This window comes from Cygnus olor, chromosome 1, assembly GCF_009769625.2.
Source record: "Cygnus olor isolate bCygOlo1 chromosome 1, bCygOlo1.pri.v2, whole genome shotgun sequence".
In the NCBI taxonomy this organism is placed as follows: domain Eukaryota; kingdom Metazoa; phylum Chordata; class Aves; order Anseriformes; family Anatidae; genus Cygnus; species Cygnus olor.
Window position 1 is genome coordinate 77,073,624 of NC_049169.1, and position 24,349 is coordinate 77,097,972.

Genomic DNA, 24,349 nt, shown 5'->3' on the forward strand with positions numbered 1-24,349 from the left:
TTAGGAAGAGAGTTACTCCTCTTGTGAGTTTGTTTATTACCATTGTAATGGTAAAGCTTACATTGCCAGAATCTGAGTCTGGTCATGAAAAAGGAGATAGACCAAAGAGAATACAGTTGTCTATAAATTTCTAGAAATATCTTCTCCTTTCCATTTTTACATCTCTTTTCAGCATTTTCACAACATAGAGCTCATACTAATAATCCACCTCATAGACACAACATTAAAAGAAAAACACATGCAGTCTTTTACATTCATCAGCATCCACATGCTACATTTCACAGTTCATTATCAAAGTCAATGTACCACTCTAGAAAAATATCACAGCGAGGCACCTTTAATTTCCTTCATATCTTTGTATGTTTGCTTTTCCCTTGAGCTTTCAGAAATAGCCAGGTGGAACCAGCACTGGCACAGGTTAAAGCAAGGTGTGTTGTATGAATAGGAAACACAACAGCTTACAAGCCCTGAAAGTTACACATGAAGGCAGATTTTCTGTGTCATCTTGGACTGCCAGAGCTGGAGAAGATGTAAACAACCCTACAATATTTCATTTGCTAACTTAGATACCCAAATTTGTCCTTGAATACATTTTTTTAAATGTAGATTTCTAAATGAGGAGACATATCTACCGTACGCTTGGAGTGCAAAATAAGAGCTCACAGAAAACTGTTTGCACATTCAAACTTCTTGACCTCCACCTGTAAGGGGCTAAAGCATGGCATGTAAATGCTTTGCACCATCTTCCCTTCCACAACAAAGGAAGAAGGGTAGCAATTTGGTTACCATAGCAGTTGCACATGAAGTTTCTTCTGTTGTTAAGAGAGCCCAGACGCTTGCTGGCTTGTCCCTCAGCATACTCAGAAGGCTGCAGCTCAGGTCCCAGGGCAGGATGAGGATTTGCTTGGCCAAGGGCTGGTCCCCAACGCCTGGCTCTGGTGATGAGCTGCTCATACCAGCCATCAGCCCCTAGCACTACCTCAATCTCTGCTCGACACAAGGTACAGCCCCAGCAGCACTCCTGAGCTTTGCCCAAAGCCCCTAGGGGGTCACAAGCCAGGAGTCAGCCCCCCAGCATGGCTGTTGAATTGCAAGCAAGGCAAGACCCAGGCAGCATTATTAATGCCTTGCTTTCTGACCTAATCACTCAAGAAAAGTGCTAAACCACCTTCATTTAAAATGCAGAGTACTAGTAACTCCCAAGATGAACAGAAATCTTACAAAGTGCAATTCCTGTACGTTACACTCGGTAATAATTTCGGTATTGGATACACAGAAAGCATAGGCTAATTCCCAGGTGAAAAAAATATGCAAGTGCTCTCTCAGATGATAGATGTGCATTCTTCTTATTTAGAGATAGGACATTACATTGTGTGTTTGATACACACTTATGAGAATCTGCAAGACAGCCAGAGATGAAAAAAAAAAAAAAAAAAACAGGTCAATGAATACATGTACCAAAAACACAAAGACAACTAGACACGCTGATTTCAGTTGTATATGTCCCTGTCTAATCTAGTAACTGTTGTGAGACATACAATGAAAATAAAAAACATTTTCACACCTCAGTAGTGACAGGCCAATATTATGAAGGTTTATTAAAGAATCCTTGTTTTGTATTGAGGTCAAAATTTGGAAATGAGTTTGTATTTTACTGATGCCTGATTTGACTATGGGTGCACAAAGATTAACGCAAAAATTCAAGATCTGACTGCAGGCAATTTAAGATGAAACCTGGACACTTACAGGCAGACTGAAATAAATAAATAAGAAAGACAATTTCTTCCCTGCAAAACTTATCAGAAAATATAAGCTGCATTGGAATAGCAGAAGGAAAAAGATCATATCATTGCATTATCAAAGTCTAAAAAAAATTATTTGACAATGAGTGGAAACATTAGCAGCCTTCAGATCCACCACAGACTATAAATTACCGGAGGATATCTAATTCTCAGATACAGTCACTCAATGGTGAGGTTTCACACTGAAGCAAAACCCTTTTTTTCATTTTCATCCAGCTCACACAATATACTTGGCAGACTGAGCAACACATGCATCACTTCTATGCAACTTACAGAAACGGTTTCTCATATAGGACATGACTAAGATCACGATTTGATTTCAGACTGGGATACCTTAGTGCAGCAGATGTTTGAAATGCAGTAAAATATTTGCCTTACAACAACAACCAAGGAATAGCAGAAAACACTCATGGTCTGCATTTGTGGGGAAAAAAAAAAAAACAGTAGCTTACAGAATAGGTACCTTTAACTAGGCAGCATAACCTGGCACCACTTTAAAACAGCTTTATTTAAAATTTTCGTTGGATGAATTCCCTCAGGTTTGAGAACAGACAGATGATTAAAATCTATGCAATTCTATCGATTTGACTGGAGTTGGAGTGGTAGAAGAGAATGGAGAATTTGGCTTATAAATTAGGGTCTGGGCAGAGAGAAGAAAACCTGTTTTTCTCATTAAAATTCATGAGTTTTCACTTTCTTACAAGCTATGCGTTATCTGAAGGTAATGTCCTTGCACCTACTAACCATGAGGGTGGATTTTAACCTGGAAGCATAAATTCAGTCAAAGAAAAATCTCTTTTTGCTTGCTTGCCTTAGTGTTCAAAAGAGATAAACCTTTGTATTTTATAAAATATGTTTTTTTGTTTGTTTGTTTGTTTGTTTTACATTATTTTCCGAACGTAAGTTAACTAACTCTTAGAACATCTCTCGGTGAGCTAAATGTAATCTCCGTTCACCTGAGAGAGCAACCACAGGAGGAAGAAAGATATCAAACACTCTGAGAGAAGTGGCACCAGAAATAAGAAAGACTGTTTTACTTTCTAGTTAATACAGTAATTAGTACTAGAAAGACATGAAATGCTGCATACAAGCTTAGTCACATTCAACATTATTAAACCTAAAATGTTCTGTTTCTGTGTTGTGTTTTTAGATTTAGTGCCTAGAGGAAAGTTCACTGCAGTCAATAAACAGAGCAGAGGAAATCTGAAACAACTTGTGGACTTCGCAGGTTTCCTCCGCAGTACCACAAGAACTGAGGAAATGAAAAGTGAGAGAATAAAGTCATAATATCTGTTAATAACTTTAGGTCTCAATTCATCAAAGCATTGAAATATAAGCTTGTATCTCCTTCTCTTCACCACAGAGACTGCTTTCTTTCTTGTTTATCTCGGTTCTGATCTTCGTCTAGTTCTTTAGACACCACTACTAAATGGCAGCACATAGACAGTAACAGACTTCAGAAGACCTGAACCACTCTCCTGAGTTTTCTCTCTTTTTTTTCTTGACTTGAGTAGCAAAGCTGGAAGTGCTGAATAGTTTGAAAACCACTTGGTCAGTTACTGATGCATTATAGCAAAAAAAATTTAAAAAGGGGGGGGGGGGCTTTTTCATATACAAATGTGTGATTTTTTTTTCAATTTTTTCAATTTTTTTTCAATAAATTATTTAGTAGTAATTCTTAAATATACTCAGCAGTGTTTGAGTTATAAACTTCAGCCTATTATCTGTTTTGTTTTATATTTGTCTGTTTTTAATACAAGGTGAAGAGCATGAACAAAGCAAAAGTCTCCTATTTCTGCCTGCACAGGGAAGAATTTTTGAAAATGCTTATGGGGTAGTAATTTCAAGAGCACTGAATGCTGACCTAATTCAATATTGGCTCAATGGAGATTTCATTATTCATATAAATAAAAACAGTGTTTTTTGGAAGTCCTTGCCCTATGCATCATCAGATGTTCACCTTTCACTGTCCTCCTCACACATATAAGTCTCATACTCAGATAGAATGGCTTTAATATACTGATAGTGCAACAGTATCGTATGACCACAGAAGACTCGTTTCAATGAACACTTCGATGTTCATTTTAGTTTCCAACACATTCAAAGCCCAGTCCTTTAAAGCTGATCAACATATGATCTTCAGGATTGAAGTCCACACTTGAGGAGCCCTCACAGAACTGACAAAAGCCACTCAGGATAGAGGAGATGCTGAGCAGGCAGAGCTGCAACTAACATCTTTTTTTTTTTTGCCAGTGCCACACACTCCATACCATCTGCTGAAACTCTGCAATTCAAGAGGCAGCACTCAACACGCAAGTTTGCAGGAGCCCTGCCAGACTACTCCAAAACAGCTTTATCCTATAAAGTGGACATCTTCGGTCAGATTTGCTGAGCACACTAAATGCTATGAGTATTTAAAAGGAAAACCTACACTCTTGAAAAAAGAAAAAAAAAAAAAAAAAGGAGCATTTATTTTCAATATAGGGATAAATAAAGCTTTCAAGCATTTTCTACAAATATATATATATATACACATATGCAGAGAATAAAAAGAAGATGAGCTTATAGCACTCTTGCAGCACAGTGAGATCCTGCTCTTGAGATCCCCAAGAGACTCAAATCTGGGTCTCAGTCCTCCAGATGACATTTTTGCAATCAAAATCTCCATTCCTCTGTGCATCTGCTTTTAGTGAAATGTTTCCTTTACTACAAAGGTAATCAAACAAAAACAAAGCTTCTCATAGCATATGTAGATTTCCTAGCTTCTTGTTAAGAATTTAGTTTAAAATACATTATGCCTCTGTAATTGCCCCTTCCAATAAGCAGAAAATGAGGCAACTCATCTTTGCTATGGGCCCCATCTGAGCAAAACAATTCATTGAATGTACAATTAGAAATCACCATGAACTATTCGAAAGGTACTTTCATGTTTTATTGAACAGAGGCTTATTCATAAACCCAGAGAACAATTATTTGTGGTGCTGCTTTCTTAAGCAGCTTTGGATTCACTCACAACAGTTATATCTAGTCTAAAAGAAACTTGAAAGGTGAAGACACCAAACAACACGGCAAATTCTAGGTGGTTTGTGTGCTACCGTTTAATTTGCCTTAGAGGAACCAAAATAGGATAAATATTCATCTCAACAAAATGCTAACCGACTCAACAGCAGCAGGGAGTACCTGGGGATTATGTTAAGATGTCGTTTTAATAGGAACTTCTGAGACTTGCCAGGGATCAAAAGTGTTTCGGGGTGAGAAGCAGGCTGGTTTCCAGATGGATCCTTTCCAGCAAGCCCAGCACTTCTGGCTGTGAAGAAGAACGGTAACCTTGCAGTCCTCTGGGACCTGCTCTGCAACGGCACTTGCTGAATTGCACCCACAGTAGATCCAAATGGAGCCACTCCAGTGACTGCCTAGCGCCAGCCGCAGGCAGCAGTCCATGCTGTCCTGACCGTACCTGCCGACTCACACGAGGACTACTTGCTGAACACCACCGGCTGCTGAACTCAACGCTCAGCTGAACTCCTCAGGCCAGGCTGGTCTCCTCTGTGCAGGCTGTGGGGAGCAGATCTCTGCTCCCCATCAGTAGATGCCCAACAAAGCCACAGAAATATATGCTTATAAGCAAACTGTGTGGCACTGGCAAAAAAAAAATCCTTATGTCTTGCCTTTCACCACTTAGTCTTACAAACACAGTTGGGGTGTTTTCACAATCCTATGGAGACCTCAGTAAATGCAGCCCATGTTCAGGAAAAGCATGAATCACCACTTGGAGGTGCCCATCTCTCTCCTGACTGCAGAGAACCCATGCAACCATTTTCAATTAAGAACACTTTTTTTTTTTTTTGTAACCTCTTTTTTTACAGCTGAAAAGACAGAGCGAGATTCATTTTTAAGTCTATGCACTAAGCTAAAGAGGCTGAATACACTAGGGCTCAACCTGCTGTAATAAAAAATGAAGGAAATGAATAATCAGGGAGGAATAAGTAACTGTTTAACTTCTCGTTGCTGCCAAGGAAATATCAGCTAGGGAGAATAGGTTATGCCTCCTATTGGGTATTTATATTTCCTTTAGAAAAATGAGTTTGCTGATATTTAACAAACAGGCCACTAGGTCTAATTGTTCTGTTCAAAAACTATTAAACAGTCAAACATATGATAAATTCCAAATGACAAATTCTGGGAATTCACGGAACAGAAGTTATTCTACAATTGGTAAGAAAAACACAGCCTTCTTCCATTCTCTTTTTGTTCACCAGTGATAGAATTATCACCACCTAACAGAAGTCATATTTGCAACTTGCAGCTAACTCTTGTTGGATATATCAATCACTTTTGAAGAAAACATGGTTCAAAATGACAAAGTATATTAGCTAACTTCATGGCTGATTTTTTTAATCACACTTCTAAGCCCAATGAGGATGGTCAGCAGGAAGGAGATGGCAAAGAGGTCCTTTAGGATGACCTGGGGCATAAATACAAACCAAGATGATCCCAGATGGAGGTCTGAAGGGAACACATGATATTAGATGCAGATCCCATTACAGAGGTCACAGCACACCAGTGGAGCCACAGCCACCAGAATATCCCCTAAATAGCCACAGAGCACGGGACTGGGCATTTCTGGACAAGGTTTGATGTTGTTGTTTTTTTAGTAAGAAACATCATCTAACAGAAATCTCACCGTATCCTTTCAAAAAGGAGATGGTGACTCAGGATAATAGTCCATTATACTTTTGTTTCGAGGGGAATGGAAGGAGAGAGGAGAAAGATGGACTCTTTGCCATCATACTTCCATTGTATTTCCTTTTCTGCTTAATAATTTTCCCTATCTCACAGCAATAGCTGCCATCTCATTTTGCTTTGCTGCCATCCTGCAGAAAACCTTAGGTAGGTCATAGGTAGTCCATTTTTCACAGTCATTAACAAAACAAAATGTTCTAAAGTTGCTTAGAACTGGGGATCTTTATCAAAAATTGCTACAGTCCAATTTGTTACACCACTGATGTGATCTTCATTTTTTCCATCCTCATCCAGCTCTTCAGGAACTGCTTATCCTTTGTATAACCTGGACTTGTTCCAACACTTACTAATCTGTCAGGCTAAAGAAGAGAACCAAAGCAGGCAGCAAATGGTGAGATAGCATTCACCTCCTTCACCGTCCTCATTTCTAGATCAAAAGTTTCCTCACTCCTATTCTCATTGTTAATTAGGGGATAGAGTGAGCCAAATATTAAGCCAGTTCCATGAATATGTATGGAGGATTTTATGCAACTACCACAGTACAGAGATTCAGTTTAAAACAGCAGATTCTTTGCTTAGCTTCAGTTTCTACAAAGATGCAAACTCAGCAGTGAATGTTACAACAGATGAGGGGAAATGGCCTCAAGTTGCACCAGGGGAGGTTTAGGTCAGATATTAGGAGAAATTTCTTTTCTCAAAGGGTTGTATAGCACTGCAACAGGCTGCCCAGGGAAGTGGTTGAGTTACCATCCCTGGAGGTCTTCAAGAAATGTGTAGATATAGAACTTAGTAGAGTGGTTTAGTGGTGGGATTTAGTACTTGGTTAAAGGTTGGGCTAGACATCTTAAGAGGTCTTTTCCAGCCTGAATGATTCTATGATTCTGTGACACCACTCCAATGTCACAGGTGAAACAAACAGTGAAAGTATTCGAGCCAAAAAAAAAAAAAAAAGCCAATATTTATATATTCTAGAGAAGTTAAGCTGTAAAAAAGGCTTGGACCTTTGACTTTTGTAGTTGTTTCACCCCAAACTTGATAATTTTCATATCAGCAAAAATACAGAAATACAGCATTCACGAAGAAGAGTCCTTTAAATTTTAGAAAGGCCTGTGCAAAATTTATAAATATTTTTATTCTCATGAGCACATATAATCATTTTCTATGATTTTAGTCTGCTGGATTATCTGTTTTAGAGTGAGCTTCAGAATATTCATAATAAACAGAAAGGAGGAGTTTTACATAGATTTAGAACAAGTTTATACATTGGCCTTATTTTACTCAAAAACATACAAGTACCCAAAAAGATTATGCCTAGAGTGATTTCAGTGCCAAATATCCCCCATGCACAGTTCTTGTAAAGGGATTTAATTCATTCATCTTACAAACAGGTGGCAGTACTTCCTATGCAGTGCAATGATTCCAACATTTCTGTATCTTGGCACCTCTATGATAAAATTAATAACTAAGAACCTTAACAAATTGTTTGGCAAGCCCAAACTAGTTTTTATTGAAGATGAATTTCAGTAGCTTTTAACCTGGCACAGACTTGTGCAGCTCTAGCTACACTACCAGAGAAATTCAGTGGCTAGTAGTAGAAGTAAAGGCGCTAAAGCGGGGAATTTCACCAACAAAATTAAGATTTCAATTCAAGGAAAATTCACTTGAAGGCAAGGCTGGATGGGGCCTTGGCCAACCTGATCTAGTGGGTGGCATCCCTCCCTGCCTATGGCAGGGGCGTTGGAGTTAGATGATCTTTAAGGTCCCTTCCTACCCAAGCCATTCTATGATTCTATGAAAATATAGCAACACAAGACTTAAGGGCACTACTATAAATGGGCTGAAATCAATCAATAGGAAAATGCCAGAATATAATTACTCTGTCCAAAGTTTGCTATAATTGTGAGATGCTGATTTCTCTTGGTTAATGCCTATGTTAGCCTCCTGGGTCTGACTGCACCTGTGCTTGAACAGAAGTACAGTCTTATCCTGTGGTGTAGCCTTCCTCCCAAAATGGGATACTATTTCAATCCCTTACATGTAATTCCACATTTCATATCAATGATCCTGTACACGTGATCCACATCCCCTAGACTTAAACCAGGTAAGTCTCACCCTAAGCAACAGAAAGGGTGCAGTGCATTAACTCCAAGATTTCTGTCAGGCAGCTGCCACTCTCACATTCCCAGATGTTTTTTCATTTTCGCTGTGACTGCTCTTGCCACAAAATGCTTACAGTACCCTCCTGTATCCCATTTTTACTTGCAGGGTAAAAGCCTCCTTGCTGGCCAGTATCTGCATGGATTGACAAATCAGCCAACTAAAACAGGTATTTTTTGAGCTCACACTGTAGACTTGCTCACAAAAGGGACATTTATTTTTGATTCTCTTCTTTCCTAAGTTGACAGTTTTCTGCAAGTTACAGAAAATTATTTATCCTTGAAGCCTTTACTTCCCTGATAAATAAGGTTGTCATTTTACGATGCAGTTATATTCACTATAGGTAAATGCAAATACAGAGAGAATTACTGATTTCTGCAACACCAGCCACACTTATCACACACAGCTTGGGTCTCTTCTGTCCCCATGATTTTTTTAAACCTATCATCTTGCAAACCTCGGTATTGCAGACATCAAAAGAGACTCACAAAGACCACAGGCTACAGGTTCAGTCTGCTTCAGTCTTACAGAGACGGGGAATAAAACAGCCCCGGATACCCAGGGCACTGGCTGCACATAAACAAGACAGATGTTATGAAATACTGCACTGAGTATGAAGTCATTCCTACGAAAATCCTCACTTTCTCTTCTTCTACTACTCAGATTATTTTCCCAGAACATGGGAAAAAAAGATTTCCAAAGTGCTGGGTAACCATCAGAGAGGTTCAGAACTGAATTCCCAAGCACTGGTACAAATGCCAAACGGTGCTCAGCAGAGGGACAGTTCTCACTACTCTCCTCATTCCCCTGCAACCCCAAGGAAATACTGTCATCCTTCTGAAGTGCCATCTTAAAACACCACATTTTGACAGTTGTTCTCACAGATAACATCTTTAAAGCACCAGGAAGTGCAACGCTTGATACATCTAATAAAAACCATATAGGCACCTGTTCTTCAAGAAAGGCAGCTCAGTAAAAATTTGCCAGTAAAGAAAATATTTTGCTTTCAAATCCTTTCTCGCTGAGTATCCACATTATAGATAAGATAAATATAACCCAAGTGAATGAATTATCAAATGATGTGCTATTGGTCTGTTAATAGTACTTTTAAAAAAGCATAAGCAAAAGTGGACAGTAATAAAATGGGTTATAGAAGCACATTCAGATTTTATCAGAACAATCTCTAAAACAGCATTTAATCCAAACCTCCACTTTGCAGTTTAGAACTGCACTGTAATCCTGTGGAACAATGCCCACTTTATGCTTGGAATATTCATATTTAGAAAGATTTTATTCTGAAACATTTAAAAAGCAAAACAGTAATTTTGTTTGTTTGTTTCAGTGTCCTACATAGATAGTCAAATTATTCATATTTAAAGAAGAGCCAAGGTTTTTGCCTTTTTTTTTTTAATTATATCTATATAACTTGCAGCTGGTAGTCTACAAAGAGAGAGGTTGTTAACATATGATAGGACACATCCCCCAAAACACTAGCATTTTGGAGCTAAAACAGGTAGCAGAGGAAATTGTTGTGGAAACCTGATGACAGTTCTGTTGTTTCAACACTGACTAGAATTTCAGCTACTAATGATAGAAGTAGAAAAAAGAGAACATTAGTTTGGATTTTAAAGTTAATGGTGATAACATCTTGCAGCTGAAATTGCACTGTGGACTGATCTTGTTTTCTCTTCTTGTCCTACAGTGCTAAACCAAAGCAAACAAACCAAAAGATTTCTCATTTACATGGCAATAGGATCATCCGCTGTCCAAGTAATACCCAAAAATAAAACAGTCCTTTAGGCACTGCACTGACCGGAGCAGCCGGAGTGCAATGTGCACACTTACGTAACTCACTGATTGCGAGGAGAAAGGCAGCAACATTATGTAAGTGCCTGCTTTTTCCTTGTGTGTTTCTTTTTTGTTTGGTTGGTTTTTGTTTTTTTCTTGCTGGCTATGTATTTTTTCAGTGCTCCCAAAGGCTGTTTTATTTTTCAGACTCTCTTTAACAAGACACAATCTTGCAAGAAAAGTACAAGTCTTTAAGGCTAATGTTACAATCCAAACAGAAGAGCTAGTTGCACAAAGAGAAAGGATTTTCAAAGTTTCAGCTCATTTTAAATGACACTTACATTCATTTCTGCAGTTTTTCTGCTATAAGCACACGGAGAACCTCATTCTGCATTCCACTAAACACCTCATATCCCCTTGATATTCAGTGAACATCTGGAGCCCAAATGAATACAGAATTAATCCCAAAGGCTGGACAACAAAACAGGCCAGGAACAATCCCTGCTACAAAAGTCACTGTGGAAATCTTGCAGCAGGTCAACTGAAATCTGGTTGCACTTCACCTCTGCTTTTGTAACACAAGTTTTATTTTCAAACCAATTTCCCTTAGTCAGCTCTTGCCCATAGCATAGCATTAGCATAGCTAAAAGTGCAATGACCTAAACTATACTGATAAAGCCTACAACAGGGAGGTACATCCATTCTCAGTAGCAGGACATTCCCAGGACATTCTTCTACCAGATTCTTGACACCCTTCACTCTCCGAAGTTTTTGGAGGAGCTGATGGTACTCAGCTCCTCTGGCTTTCACACCTTTCCCCTTTCTTCCATTGGAAAAAAAAAAAAAAAAAAAAAAAAAGGAAAAAGAAAGAAACAAAGAAATTTGACAACACACACACTTTCCTCTATAGCCACCCCCGCCCCCCACCCCACTCCACACACACAGAGGAAAATAAAGAAAAAAAAAGGAAGTTGTATGAGGAGCCAGTCTGGAATGAAATGGATTTTTGTACAGACAGTCATATTTGGCACTGTCAGCAAAAGCTTGCGGGTGGCCCTGTTTCTCTCCGAGCCTTAATGCCCTTTTTACACTGGTCATTTAAAAATATCACCCAGAAAGTTCAGCTGTGTCGCTTATGACATTATTTTCACAATACTGCTGAATGGACTTGATGGAGAGATTTGTTTCCCCCCACCCCAGTTCCATAAAACACTATACATTAAGGACGTATTCCATTTGGCCTTCAAGTAGCATTTGTACGGTCCATGCAGATCCGTGATTATCTTCCCTTTAAAAAAAATCAACAGAAAAACAGAACTCTCTGTTGGAGAGCATGGAAATTAAAAACTATTGGATCTTCCAAACTGACTGCTACAATCCTTAGGCAGAAGACAGGACTAAAGGGTCCTCACATGGTTCTAGCTGCATTCTCAGTACACCACTTTTATGAAGGAACCAGAGCTGTAGAAATTCCTCCGGCATGGCATGAAATCCAGAATCAGGCAAGACATTGTCATAGTAATGATGGCTAATAAACTTCCCGTGCAGGTCCACTGAGAACGGCCAGAAGCCATAAATTGTTACTTCTTCACACAGACCAAGGGCGGCACTGACTAGGAAAAGTCCTGTGGAAAGCCGTTTGGCATGGATACCTTTGCTCTTCCAGAACTTGCCAATGTCACGCAGGAAATTGGGGTTGGCAAAAAGCACCGCCTGCTTGGCACCGAAGTCTTCCAGGGTGTAGTAGACACGTAGGGAGGGTCCTGTCCCTGTCTTCATCGAGAAGGCTGGCATGTAGATGTAGCTGTGATTATACACCTTCACACTGTCCACAAATGCTTTTCGAGACCAAAGCAGATTCTGGAACCTGTAAAACAAGAGAGAAAAGCATGTTGATAACACAAAACTTTTTCTGCTTGTTTCAAAATCCAGCTACGAGCTGCTCTTCATACACAGATTTGTAGTTCATTGCACATCTTTCCTGAACCCAGAGAAAGTCCTGACAAAATTCAGTAATTTGTTTAGTCCAGAAACAGTATTTTATCATGAATATAACCTTTCCTTGCCATGTACTTCTGGACATACCAAGATACATATGACATCTGGCAGGAAACTGTAGACTGTGCACACACACCAAGGCCTTCACTGATGTTTGACACTAAATAAACCACCTTCAGTAAAATATTAAAGTACCCTGAATAAGCACCATTGGAAGTAACTGACAGAGTTGTCACCAGAGTGACAGGTAAAATCCAATACCTAAAGCACAAACTTGTTAAGTAACCAGAGCATTTGCTGTCCTGAGGTGTGGGCTATGCTAGAGAACACCTCTGCATGAGAAATTCACTATGATTCACCCTTGATTACCTGCTTCCTCTCCAGAATCCATGTACTCTTCAAAGCACAAGTAGGTCATGATACATGGGTTTGAATAGGATACCAGATGACCACAACAAGCACCAGATAAAATTACAGCTGATGCAATTGCCAACAAAAAATACAGCTTCAACAGCATAGAAATGTCTCATGAACACGTCAGGTTCTTGGAAGTCTTTGCTCTGGCAGCAAACTCAAAATATTCGTAGTAAGTGGAAAAGGTTTTGTTGACATTTTCAAAGTGCAATATTTGGTCTCCTGATTTGCCACAAGTTCCTTCAGGTAGAATTAAAGTAGAGCTGTTCTGAAGCAAACCCTCTGAGATCTGCATGGATCTTCATTACTAACTGTTCTTCTCTACAGACCAGCTCCTACTGCATGGAGCAGCTAACTTAAAGCCCCTTCAAAGAAATTGATTCAACCTGAACATACAAAGCAAATAATAATAATAAATTAAATAATAATAACAATAATAAAAATAATAATAATTTCATAACATTGAATTTGGCATTCTTTTCTGTAGAAAGAGATAAGATAAGTAGAATGCCAGCCAAGACCAAGGTGCCCTGGCAAAAAATCATTGTCTGGCTCTGCCTTCTTGTATGGACCCTCTCAGACCTTTAACTAAGTGTTCCCCCAAACAGCATTTACCATAAGAGCAGCAGAACACCCTGTCAGATCATCAGGTCTAGGAGTTGGGCCAATCCTAGCAAAGCTGTTCCATTGTCATCAGGACACACAGTCACCGAAGGGGAAAATAATCTCTAGCTTAATATTTTCAATATTCACTTATACACTCAGACCCTGTCCTAATAACTCTCTAATTGTTTATAAAAGGTAGAATAGGGTCTGTAGCAGGCTTTCGGAGTATCACTCTCCATGATGCGGGGAGCCCACTGGGCGGTGGGAGATGCAGGTTCAAACTTCCTTTCACAACACAGGGAACTTGAGCACGCAACTCCCACTGTCTTGAAGCAATGGGGTCCTTTCTCTTTGGTGGAGGGGAAAAGAGACAGCCCCTCCGCCAGTCCTGGAAGCCGGTTTCATCATGTCCTTTCCCACTTACAGCTGGTTAACAACTTTCACTTCAGATGACAAATAGATATGGTTATTCTAAAGCTGCATTATTCAGCAAATTTACTATTCACAGCAAAGCACTGTGCATCTCTAAGATGAATACATTTAAAATGCTCAGATACAGTTATAGAAGGACAGGGACTGTCTCTGAATATTCATTTGCCATCATTGCCACAACAAATTTACATTTATTCTACACGAATTTCCCAAAATACCTTAGAAGTAACAAGAAGTGAATGGCACTGCTATGATAACGGTGCATAGGGGGGAATTCATGCAGGAGGGATGGCATTTGTCGCGTAATTGCAGGCCACCCTTCAGGAACACCGCTTCCTGGAAAACCGTGCCTTTTTCAAGTGATCTAGATTGCCACGTTGGCAGGCGTCATGCCCAGTTCAACAGACGGACATTACACAGGTGGCCAGGAGCCCATGCACAAGCATAAAACATGCTGATTATGGCTTGTCTGATAGCCTAGAACAGCCAAAAAGCTGCTGCCCATCTTGCGCTCCTCATGAGGGGAGATATCAGAAGCAAATGATATTTTCTGTTCCCCTTTTGTAAAAATAGGAGCTCTGTCCAGCTTTCTGACTTTTCACAGGCTGCTTAGAGACTGAGAAATCTGGGGACAAATGCTACACATTGAGAAGTTTTAAGATACTGTACTTGAAGCTCAAGCACATTTTCCTTTAATAACCAATGCAGACAGAGGGTCCTGCAGGCAATCCCGTTCCAGCAGTGGCTTTTGGGGCACAATACCACATCCTTCTCAGCAGACAACGAGGACAGAGAGACCAGACAGGCTTTTCCTCTGCATCTGATCAGCTCTGAGGCATATGCGTGAGCGTGATGGTATGGTTTCTTCCTGCTTGACCTGGCATGAATGCTGCCATCCTGGTACAGTCCTCACATCCGGATGGGCACATAGACACCCTCCCTTCTGCCAATCCTTGCCTGGCCACTGGTTCCTAGTTAGAGTTTCATAGAATCACAGGAGGGTTGAGGTTGGAAAGGGCCTGTGGAGGCCATCTGGTCCAACCCCTGCTCAAGCTGGGCCACCCAGAGCAGGCTGCCCAGGACCGCGTCCAGGTGGCTTTTGAAGTTCTCCACGGAGGAAGGCTCCAAAGCCTCTCTGGGCAACCTGTGCCTGTGCTCCCTCCCCCAGACAGCACAGCAGTACTGCCTGGTGTTTAGGTGGAACCTCCTGTGTTCCAGTTTGTGCCCATTGCCTCTTGTTCTGGCGGTGGGCACCACTGAGAAGAGCCTGGGTTCCATCTTCACTGCATCTTCCCTTCAGGTATTTACGCACACTGATAAGAACCCTCTGAGCCTCCTCTTCTCCAGGTTGAACAGTCCCAGCTCTCTCAGCCTCTTCTCATAGGAAAGGTGCTCCAGTCTCTTCATTGCCTTGGTGCTTCTCTGTTCAACTTCCAGTCCATGTCTGCTTGCCTCTATCCTACATGTTTTGAACATTCAGTATTCTCAGCGGCAGCTGTGCAGTTCCTCTGCATTCATGGGTCTTCAAAATAAACCTGTCAAATGATCCAGCCCCTTGTGCAAGAGTGCATCTCAGACGACAATTTGGCTCTGAGCAAGAAGCAGTGAAACTGCTTTCAAAGTCATCCTCTGACCTTCTGCAGTCAAGCTCCTATAAACACATGGCAGGTTGCCAACATTTAGATAAAACTGGAGCTGGAATCTCCCGAGCCTTGAGCAGCACCTGAAGAAGACAAGAGCTGTTCAGAAATTTGCAGTAATGTGTCCCAGCAGCTTGACAGCAGCCCAGAGAGGCAACAATGACTGTGAACAGTGGTGAAAGCAGATCACAGCTTGCTCAGCCTGGGCGCCTCCCTTCCGCTACATGCAGTAATGGCAAGCAAGCACATGAAATCCTCAGCAACACATTTTTGCTGTCAGTTCCATAAGACAGATCAACTTAAAAAGCACAACTTGCAACAGGCACATGTAGGCACAGCTGCATAGATACAAGAAAAAACAAATTCCTTTATACCAGCTGTAAGGTTCCCTCAGATGTGGTTTACTTTTGCAGAGAGAACAATGCATCCAAGAGAAAACTGCCAGAGACAGTGCATTGTTAAGACAGTACAATCAAAGACTTAAGAGCATTAAGTGTTTCGTTTTGTTTTGTTTTTTAATCTGTTTTTAATGTTCTTATTGATGTCCTCTAGCAGGTATTTGGGACATGACTGCTCTCTGGTACTAAGACATGACTTCCATAACCACAAAGAACTTGCTGCAGTGATATTGAGCTAACCTACTTGCAGCTAATAATGGCAGCATTTTCTCGCATCTCAGTTTCTTTTTCATCTCCCCTGAGAGTCACTGTCTCATGCCTATGATGATATCTCAGTCACTTACTGTGTTGGCATCTGCAAAGTCACAAGTTCAGCATTCTGGATTAATTGCAAGTTGACTTACAAAAAAAAAAAAAAAATCTATGAAGGGAGCAGCAGCTCAAATGCCAACGAAATAATGTATTATTTTAGAATTAAGATAAATAGAACTCAGGGGAATAGAGCAGAAGGCCCATAAAGACTTGTGTGTTCATCCCTATGGCAAGGGATAACCTTACAAATATTATTTAGATAATTTGATGTCAGCATTAGCCAGGAATGATTAAGCAATTTGCTGCAGCTGTTGGAATATGCTTACAGCTGGTGTCATGAGTCAGCTTGCAAGCACACATTTGAACCCATACCGCTGTGACACAAGAGTTTACTGCTCTCAGTTCTGAGTGCTTTTGTGCTTTCAGATAGCGGTGCCCCCTTTAATGCCCTACACATTCATTCATATCATGCACTTCTTGACTATTCACCCCTTCAGGGCTTTTGTAGCCAATGTTACTAAACCATGGATTGTGCCTGAATTAACAGCACACTGGTTGCCGCGCACCTATTCTCCACATAGGCACTTTAGGCATGCATTACATGCAAGGTAGACTATTTTACTTGTCCACACAGGAAGCCAGAAACAAGCACTTAAAGTACCATTAATTCACCCTATTTCTCATTTTATCCCAAATTCCCCAACTATACAAACCCTTGTTTACTTAGCCTAGGGAAAGCTACCTTACTTAAGATTCAGTATAATCCCATTAAAGTCAGTGGCAAAACCAGCTCCAATCTCAGTGGAAGCTCAGAGTTTCAAATAAAACTACAACAAAAAAAAATCAGGCATGCAATGCACTTGAGAGTGGTTAGGAATGGTATGAAGTAACAAGATCAATCATAAAGACTGATCATTAAATCAGTAAAATCAGAGATGCTAAATGTTCTTCATCAATACAGGAGCTTTTATTCTGGTGGTAGATCCCTACACTTTGCCTAATTTCATTTCAAATGGTCTCAGCACGAGGAGCTCTCCCCTGTTCTCACTGTGGGTCCCCCTCCACAAGCAGCATGGTCACCCAGTTGAGAACTGACCACACTGGTGGAGTGATGCTATTCCCATCTTTTCCTTTCCCTTTGCTCTCCTCCCTCCCACACCTGATTGACCTTTACAGACTCAAAGGCAGAAAATCTTCCACTCAGACTCTCAGTGAAGATGCTCCTTCCTCCCAGAACTCACTTTACTTCATCCCTTACACACAGCTTGCCAAGACTCCATGCTGCCTCCTCTTTCATATGGACAGAGGCTTCCAACATTGATGAACCTGTGCTATGCTCTCATCTCTGCTCCCAAAGATTAAAATCAAACAAATTAGCCTGATTCTCCTTCTGCACACCTTTTCAATGGCTTTTTTCCAGCTCGGGGATTACGTTCACTCCTACCATCAGCTCCAAAGACCCCAAAGCAAGGAGACACACTCTTTCAACAGTGACTGCAGAATACATCTTTCTCAGATGGGCTGTTTTTTAACGACATGCTGTCCTTACCAAATGGCCTTCAGAATAATCTGATGCACTCCAAGTCCAGTTAGACATTGCAGACGTAGACTCTAATCCCTTTGAAGATGCAAGCTCATCATAGGACTGGATTCCGTATTAATTAGTGTTGTGGTATTTTTTTCTAAACCTCCACCAATTACTGCTTTTACACTGTCATGCTGAGAATACTATATATAGTGCCAAGGGAAAGCTGACTCTATTTTTCAATGAACATAGAGCTATCCTATACACCAAAGCAACGAAACATTAAAATCAGTGTTCACTGGTATTTTGGGACTGTGTGTGATCCTCATTCTGCCAACTCAAATTAGAATGTGCTTTTAATAGCTACTCTTTCCAAAACCAGTAGAGCTAAACATCAATCCATTCTGTTGCCTGACAGTTTGAATCTTAGCTTTCAAAAGATGAGCTGTTCATCTTAGTTTGACTCTTTGAAGATTGCGGCTGCTATAGTCACACAGAAGTGGAAATAATATAAAAGGATAGGCAGAACAGTATGACTGTAAACTACTTGCATTGTAGAAATGAAATTGCTCCCTAGTATTTCTAAATCTTCGGAATATTTCACAGCACTTACAACTGAAAGTCTGGAGAATGAGAAAACCATTGAAATGAGAACCAAAGAAATCAACTAGAAAAAAAAAGTTACAGAACTAAGCCTGATATCTTTAGCATTCAATTTTACTGGACTGCATGCCAGAGTGAGCCTGTGAGAAGAAACATAATCAGATCATACTTTTTCTCAGGTTTTAAAGGAAAACAGAACTCCAACAGAACACAAATCCTATAGCAAAGCCATTTCTGCTATCCTTCCCTTAAGTTCTAGAATAAATTTGGCCTGATCACTTTTGTTTCCTCTTTTTTGTTTCCTCCTTTCTCTCTCTCTCTCCAGAGATTTTAGGATTACCTCATAAAAATATTGAAAATACAGTCTTTGGAAAATTTACTCTTGATTAACATGCAGTCTCCAAAACAGTCCACTCTGTCTATAGACAGCAACCAAACAGGAAAAGAACAGTGCAGTATCCCCTGTACTTTTAGGTCTCTAGCCCCAGTGCTGTCCAGACTTGAGTCTCAAGAGATCACTGCCTGCTATAGCATTGCAGCAAATACAAAGTTAGTAACATTAAGCTTTCCTGTCTGTTCATTTTGGCCTTAAATGCTTTGTAACCTAAATATAAAACATATATTTTTATGTCTATGTTTACAGTGATGTAAGACTAATTTATAAGTGAGGACACTTTCTGGCAGGTATACTGGATTGTTTACTAAGCCTTTAACATCATGACCTCCTTAGCATATTAATAATTTTCGTATGTCAGTGAAGCTGACATTCAACTATATCTTCTCTTCAACCTCTTATAGCTCTCTCCAAAGAAATTTGAATACAGAAAACCAACAATATTTGAATTAAAATGTTTCTTCTTAAAGATGCCCTGTGCAACAAAAAGTGTAGATTGAAGAAAAATTATTTTAAGAAGTAAATGCTTTGATAGGCATTATGACACAATTGTAGCTAGGATAGTTGGGGTTTTTGTTTGTTTGTCTGTGGTTTTTTGTTGTTGTTGTTGTTGTTGTTGTTTTACATATATGATCACCTAAGAAATGTTTTGTAAACTACAGTATATGGATCACTGGTGGTCCCTGAGGTGATGTCACATTGCCTGCAGCTGGAGTGAAGATCTGTATTAAAGAATTGTCAACTAAAAGTCTGAAAATTAGTTGTTCATAGGCCACAAGAGTATGGGATGAATCTACAATATTTTAAACAGGGTAAAATCAATTTACAAAACTATAAAACCTGCAAAAGTATTTCCTTTACTAGCTGCTTCCCCTAGGCAACTTCACCTGTTCTGGCATCTCTGGGACAACGAGCATTGCTACTGAGCAATGAAGTTGCAGTCACCTGAATATAAGCAGAAGAGGTGACAAATAGCTCTGGAGCAGTTAGATTAGTGGAGGCCAGACACAAAGCAAAAAGATGGAAGACACAAAGCAAAAAGATGGAAAAAGAGTGAAACAAACACTGACAATCCAACAGACAATGAAACCCCTTCCAGATCTTGGCACAAGAGTCCATGCCATCATTAAAATCTCTAGAAATGAGCCACAAGAATTCAAGCCTGTCCAAGGACTGCAGGTGCCCCTACACTTTGAAGGCACCAGCTTCAGTGAGCTTTCAAAATGTCCCTTCTGAAGAAAAAAAATACTTCACTTTCATTTAATCTCAATTTACAGCAATATTTCTCCACAATTCTGGTGCTGTTCAATTCTGCCTAGAAACATTGGGAGATGTTTCTCAAGGCTTTCAACAAATGTTTGTGATGTGTTGATTTGCTGCACACTAGATCTTTGAAAGCACCTACCCTTTACTCTGCAACTCATCCATGAACACCTAGGGAAGAGTAAGAACATGACAAGTAAATTTGAAGTCCATCCACAGACAAGCATTTTCAGCTCAGAAGGTTTTCTGATACAGGTATAGTTTATCTGTGTAGTAAGCCCAGTGAATCTTTCTTCCAAGTACTTGCCTAATATTTTTTTTCTCTTCATCCTTGTAACCAATTATTTTACCAGTACCTTCTCTCTTACAACATGATTGCCTCGATTCCTTTGTCAAAAGCCTTTTGAAAATTCAAATAGACTTTATCTACTGGCTATAGACAATCCTTATCCACATACTTGGTGATCTATTCAAGAACTCTAAAAGTTTTACATGCTAAAATTTCCCTTGGAGTCAACAGTGCTGACTCTCCACAAGAGCATGTACATTTATCCATATGTTCACTAATAATATCTTAAAATACAGTCTGTACCAATTAGGTTGGTACAAATATCAGGCTTACAGACCTATTTGAACTATTTTTAAACATCAACGTTCCTTTGATACCTACTTATCTGCAAGCACCAAGACAGTTTTAAGTAAGGAAACACACACTACTGTTCCTTCAGTACTCATGGGTGAGTCCAGTCCTGCTGTTTACTTTCACGTAATTAGAAGCATAGAAGCATTGAATCACAGAATCATTAAGGTTAGAAAAGACCTCCAGGATCATCTGGTCCAACCATCCCCCCATCACCAATGTCACCCACTAAACCATGTCCCTAAGCACCAGGTCCAACCTTTCCTTGAACGGTGACTCCACCACCTCCCTGGGCAACCCGTTCCAATGCCTGACTACTCTTTCTGAGAAGAAATGTCTCCTAATTTCTAACCTAAACCTCCCCTGGTGCAACTTGAGGCCATTCCCTCTAGTCCTATCACTAGTTATCTGCGAGAAGAGGCCAATCCCCAGCTCCCCACAGCTTCCTTTCAGGTAGTTGTAGAGAGCAATAAGGTCTCACCGGAGCCTCCTCTTCTCCAGACTAAACAACCCCAGTTCCCTCAGCCTCTCCTCACAGGACTTGTGTTCCAGGCCCTTCATCAGCTTCGTAGCCCTTCTCTGGACATGTTCAAGGACCTCAATGTCCTTGTACTGAGGGGCCCAAAGCTGAACACAGTACTTGAGGTGCGGCCACACCAAAGCAGAGCACAGGGGGACGATCAGCTTCCTGGTCCTGCTGGCTACACTATTCCTGATACAAACCAGGATGCCATTGGCCTTCTTGGCCACCTGGGCACACTGCCAGCTCACGTTCAGGTGAGCATCGACCAACACCCCCAGATCCTTTTCCTCTGCACAGCTTTCTGGCCACTCTGCCCCAAGCCTGTAGCGCTGCATGGGGTTGTTGTGGCCAAAGTGCAGGACCCAGCACTTAGCCATGTTGAACATCACATTGGCCTCTGCCCACCAACCCATCCTGTCCAGGTCTCTCTGCAGGGCCTTCCTACCATCTGGCAGATCGACATTTCCCCAAAACTTGGTGTCCTCGGCAAACTTACTGAGTTTCAACCTCAGTTACGTCAGTTTCAGCTTGCTGAGTCTCCCTATTGGCACAGGGAATGTCCTCAGTTTCTTCCGCAGAGAGCATAAGTGTAAATAATTCATAACAGCCTTTCTGCAATGGATGTGTCTTCTCTAAGCAGTTCTTTTATACCTATCATCAATTGACTATACACATATTATGGCAGGTGGGGATGGGGTTGTTGGTTTTTTTTTGCTTTTTTGGCTCGTGCTGTTGCTGCAAGGAGGATTTAGCATTAGATTTTAACTCCTCTAGTTAGTTGCTTTTGAAAAGTTTTTCTGCCTGCCACACACATACATATACGTATATTTAATATTTAATATTTAATCAGCCAGAAATTATAATAATTTCCAATTCCTTTGTTTGGAAACAACTTCAGCTTTTGGTAGGATGTTTCTGTTTCCAGTAATCTCCCTTTTCTTTTCCCGTTTAGTGATGTCAACTTTATTTTACCTTTTCTTAAGGCTTGACAGATCCTAGCACTGTCCTTCCAGTATGGCATGTGTTGGAGAGTCCACTATTTTGAGTAATCATCCAGATATATTTTCTAAGACGCATGGTGTTTAATGCCAAGAATGCTGCTTAAATTCCTTTTCAACATGATTAAACTGACAAGGTTTCTCCTTGTCTGGTAGTACAGCCTGTACTCAATTTAAATTGCAATAACTAGAACACTCTCAACAAAAAGAAGCACAGTACACATAGCTGAAATACGCTGGAGCTTTTGCTAATCTCTTCAACTGTTCTGATATTTTTGAAAGTGCTAGAATTCCTTCATCTTTTTCTCCTCATTAACTTAATTCAAAGGAGGTACAGCGTAAAAGAAGTAAAAATTCTAATAAATTAAAAAATAATTTTTTTTTTTCCTTTAAGGTAGCAGGAAATGAATTTAGTTTGCTAGGAGAAGAGTAATACTTTTGAAAGGCAGTTCTTGTCCCTGACTACTTTACAGCCCTCTCCGCATTTGTGGAGAAGAGTGGAACAAAACACTTAACTCACTATTCTTTTTGTTTTCAAATGCCAGAGAAGGATCAGTGGCATTCAAACTACATTATATAGGAGCAGCTTTGTAAATGCAGTCCGTGTTCTTCCTGTGTCACATATCTGTAAGTGCTATGTCTCTTATTTTACATAATACACTAACACAGGTGTTGTCCTGCCTTCTCATATTCTTAAATACCAGGCAAGAAAACCTTGCATACCCCTTTCCTGATAGTTAGGACTACCTCCTACCAGATAAGAGACAGAAAAGGAAACTGAACTTGGACCTAACACAACTTCAGTGACTGAGGTGACTATTTGCCTCTCACATAAAATACATCTGCCTTGGGCAGTTTTCTGAACCAAGCTCTATGTCATTCAGCTGAAACTGCTCAGCCTGATTTTGTAAATTGCTTGGGGACAACTTAAACTATACTATCGGGAAGTTTTCGTCAGTAAAAAATACATCCAGCTCTAGTTTCATTTCTTTTTGTTTGACAGAGGTCTTCGCATCAATTCCCTTCAAGGATGTATCAAAATATTACTACAACAGGAGCTAGATTGAAGTGACACTGCATGGGTTTTAGAGGAGATGGTAAGTACCTTCCCAACAAGTGCTGTATGTGAAACAACAATCAAGCTGTAAACTCCTTTTTTTGTACTCCATCAAGCTTACTTGTCTCTCTGAAACCCAAAGAACACCAGCTGTTACAGGTGTTCATGTTCAAATGATTAAGGAAAACAAGTTCCATCTTCTACAGAATTAAGGAGATTTCTTTCAGATTCAGACAGCACAAAAAATAAGCTCCTTTTCTTTAATGCTCAGAGCAATTAATATTGAATTACAATAGAAATTCTATCCAAGGACTTCTGACAATCACATTAATACTAAATGACTTCCACATGCTTTATGCGATTACAAAAAACACCAAAGATGTGAACATAGATTAAGCCATTATTTTAAATCATTACTGAATAATCAAACAGGAACAAAAGCTATCCATTAGTGGTTTGTCTCCCTGAAGCAGCAGTAACACATTACCTGAAAAACCTTTAGACTTGAACTGGGCAACCAGGCCAAAGAGTATATTGGAGTGAGGAGGAAGGAACGGCCAGGGGTCCACAGCACAAAGCAGTGACATGTAAACAGGATGTGTTAAGGGCATCCATTTGATAAGGTCAAAGCACTTTTCAGATAAGGCCCTACTGTAGGTTTGAAAGCAGCTGTAAATGTCAGATCTGCCAGTGGCTCTGAAGAACCTGAGCTTAGCCATGAATCACATGGGACAAAAGAAAGTCATGTCCATAAACCCCACCTTGAGGAATGGTGCAGAAATGGTTACAGTTCCCAAAGGTTTTCATTTAGCCATCAGTTGTTTTGGCTGCTATACCTTCACATCCCTAGCAGCTCAGTAAGATATTCCTAAAGCAGCTAATCACACAGTAAAATTGATGAATTTAGCCTTCTGTTTTACAGACGTATGCCAGAATACCTTGTACAGTGATGTGCAACACTTGGGAGCAACTGTTGAAGCTCTCTTTATCCAGATAACGATTTGAAGAACAAATCTACTTTTCAGCAAGCAACATATTTTTATCTGAATTTGCCTC

At 40.2% G+C, this 24,349-nt stretch overlaps 1 protein-coding gene across 2 annotated transcripts in view; it reads right to left on the bottom strand.

Annotated features, from left to right (window-relative positions):
- Positions 1-4,052: 4,052 nt before the first annotated feature.
- ST8SIA1 (ST8 alpha-N-acetyl-neuraminide alpha-2,8-sialyltransferase 1) overlaps positions 4,053-24,349 on the bottom strand; it is a 135,414-nt gene continuing 115,117 nt past the window's right edge. For both annotated transcript variants that reach the window (XM_040545209.1, XM_040545208.1), the window contains one exon: positions 4,053-12,357. In XM_040545209.1, coding sequence (XP_040401143.1) covers positions 11,871-12,357 — 487 coding nt within the window. In that variant the 3' untranslated portion in view covers positions 4,053-11,870. The remainder of the gene's footprint in view (positions 12,358-24,349) is intronic.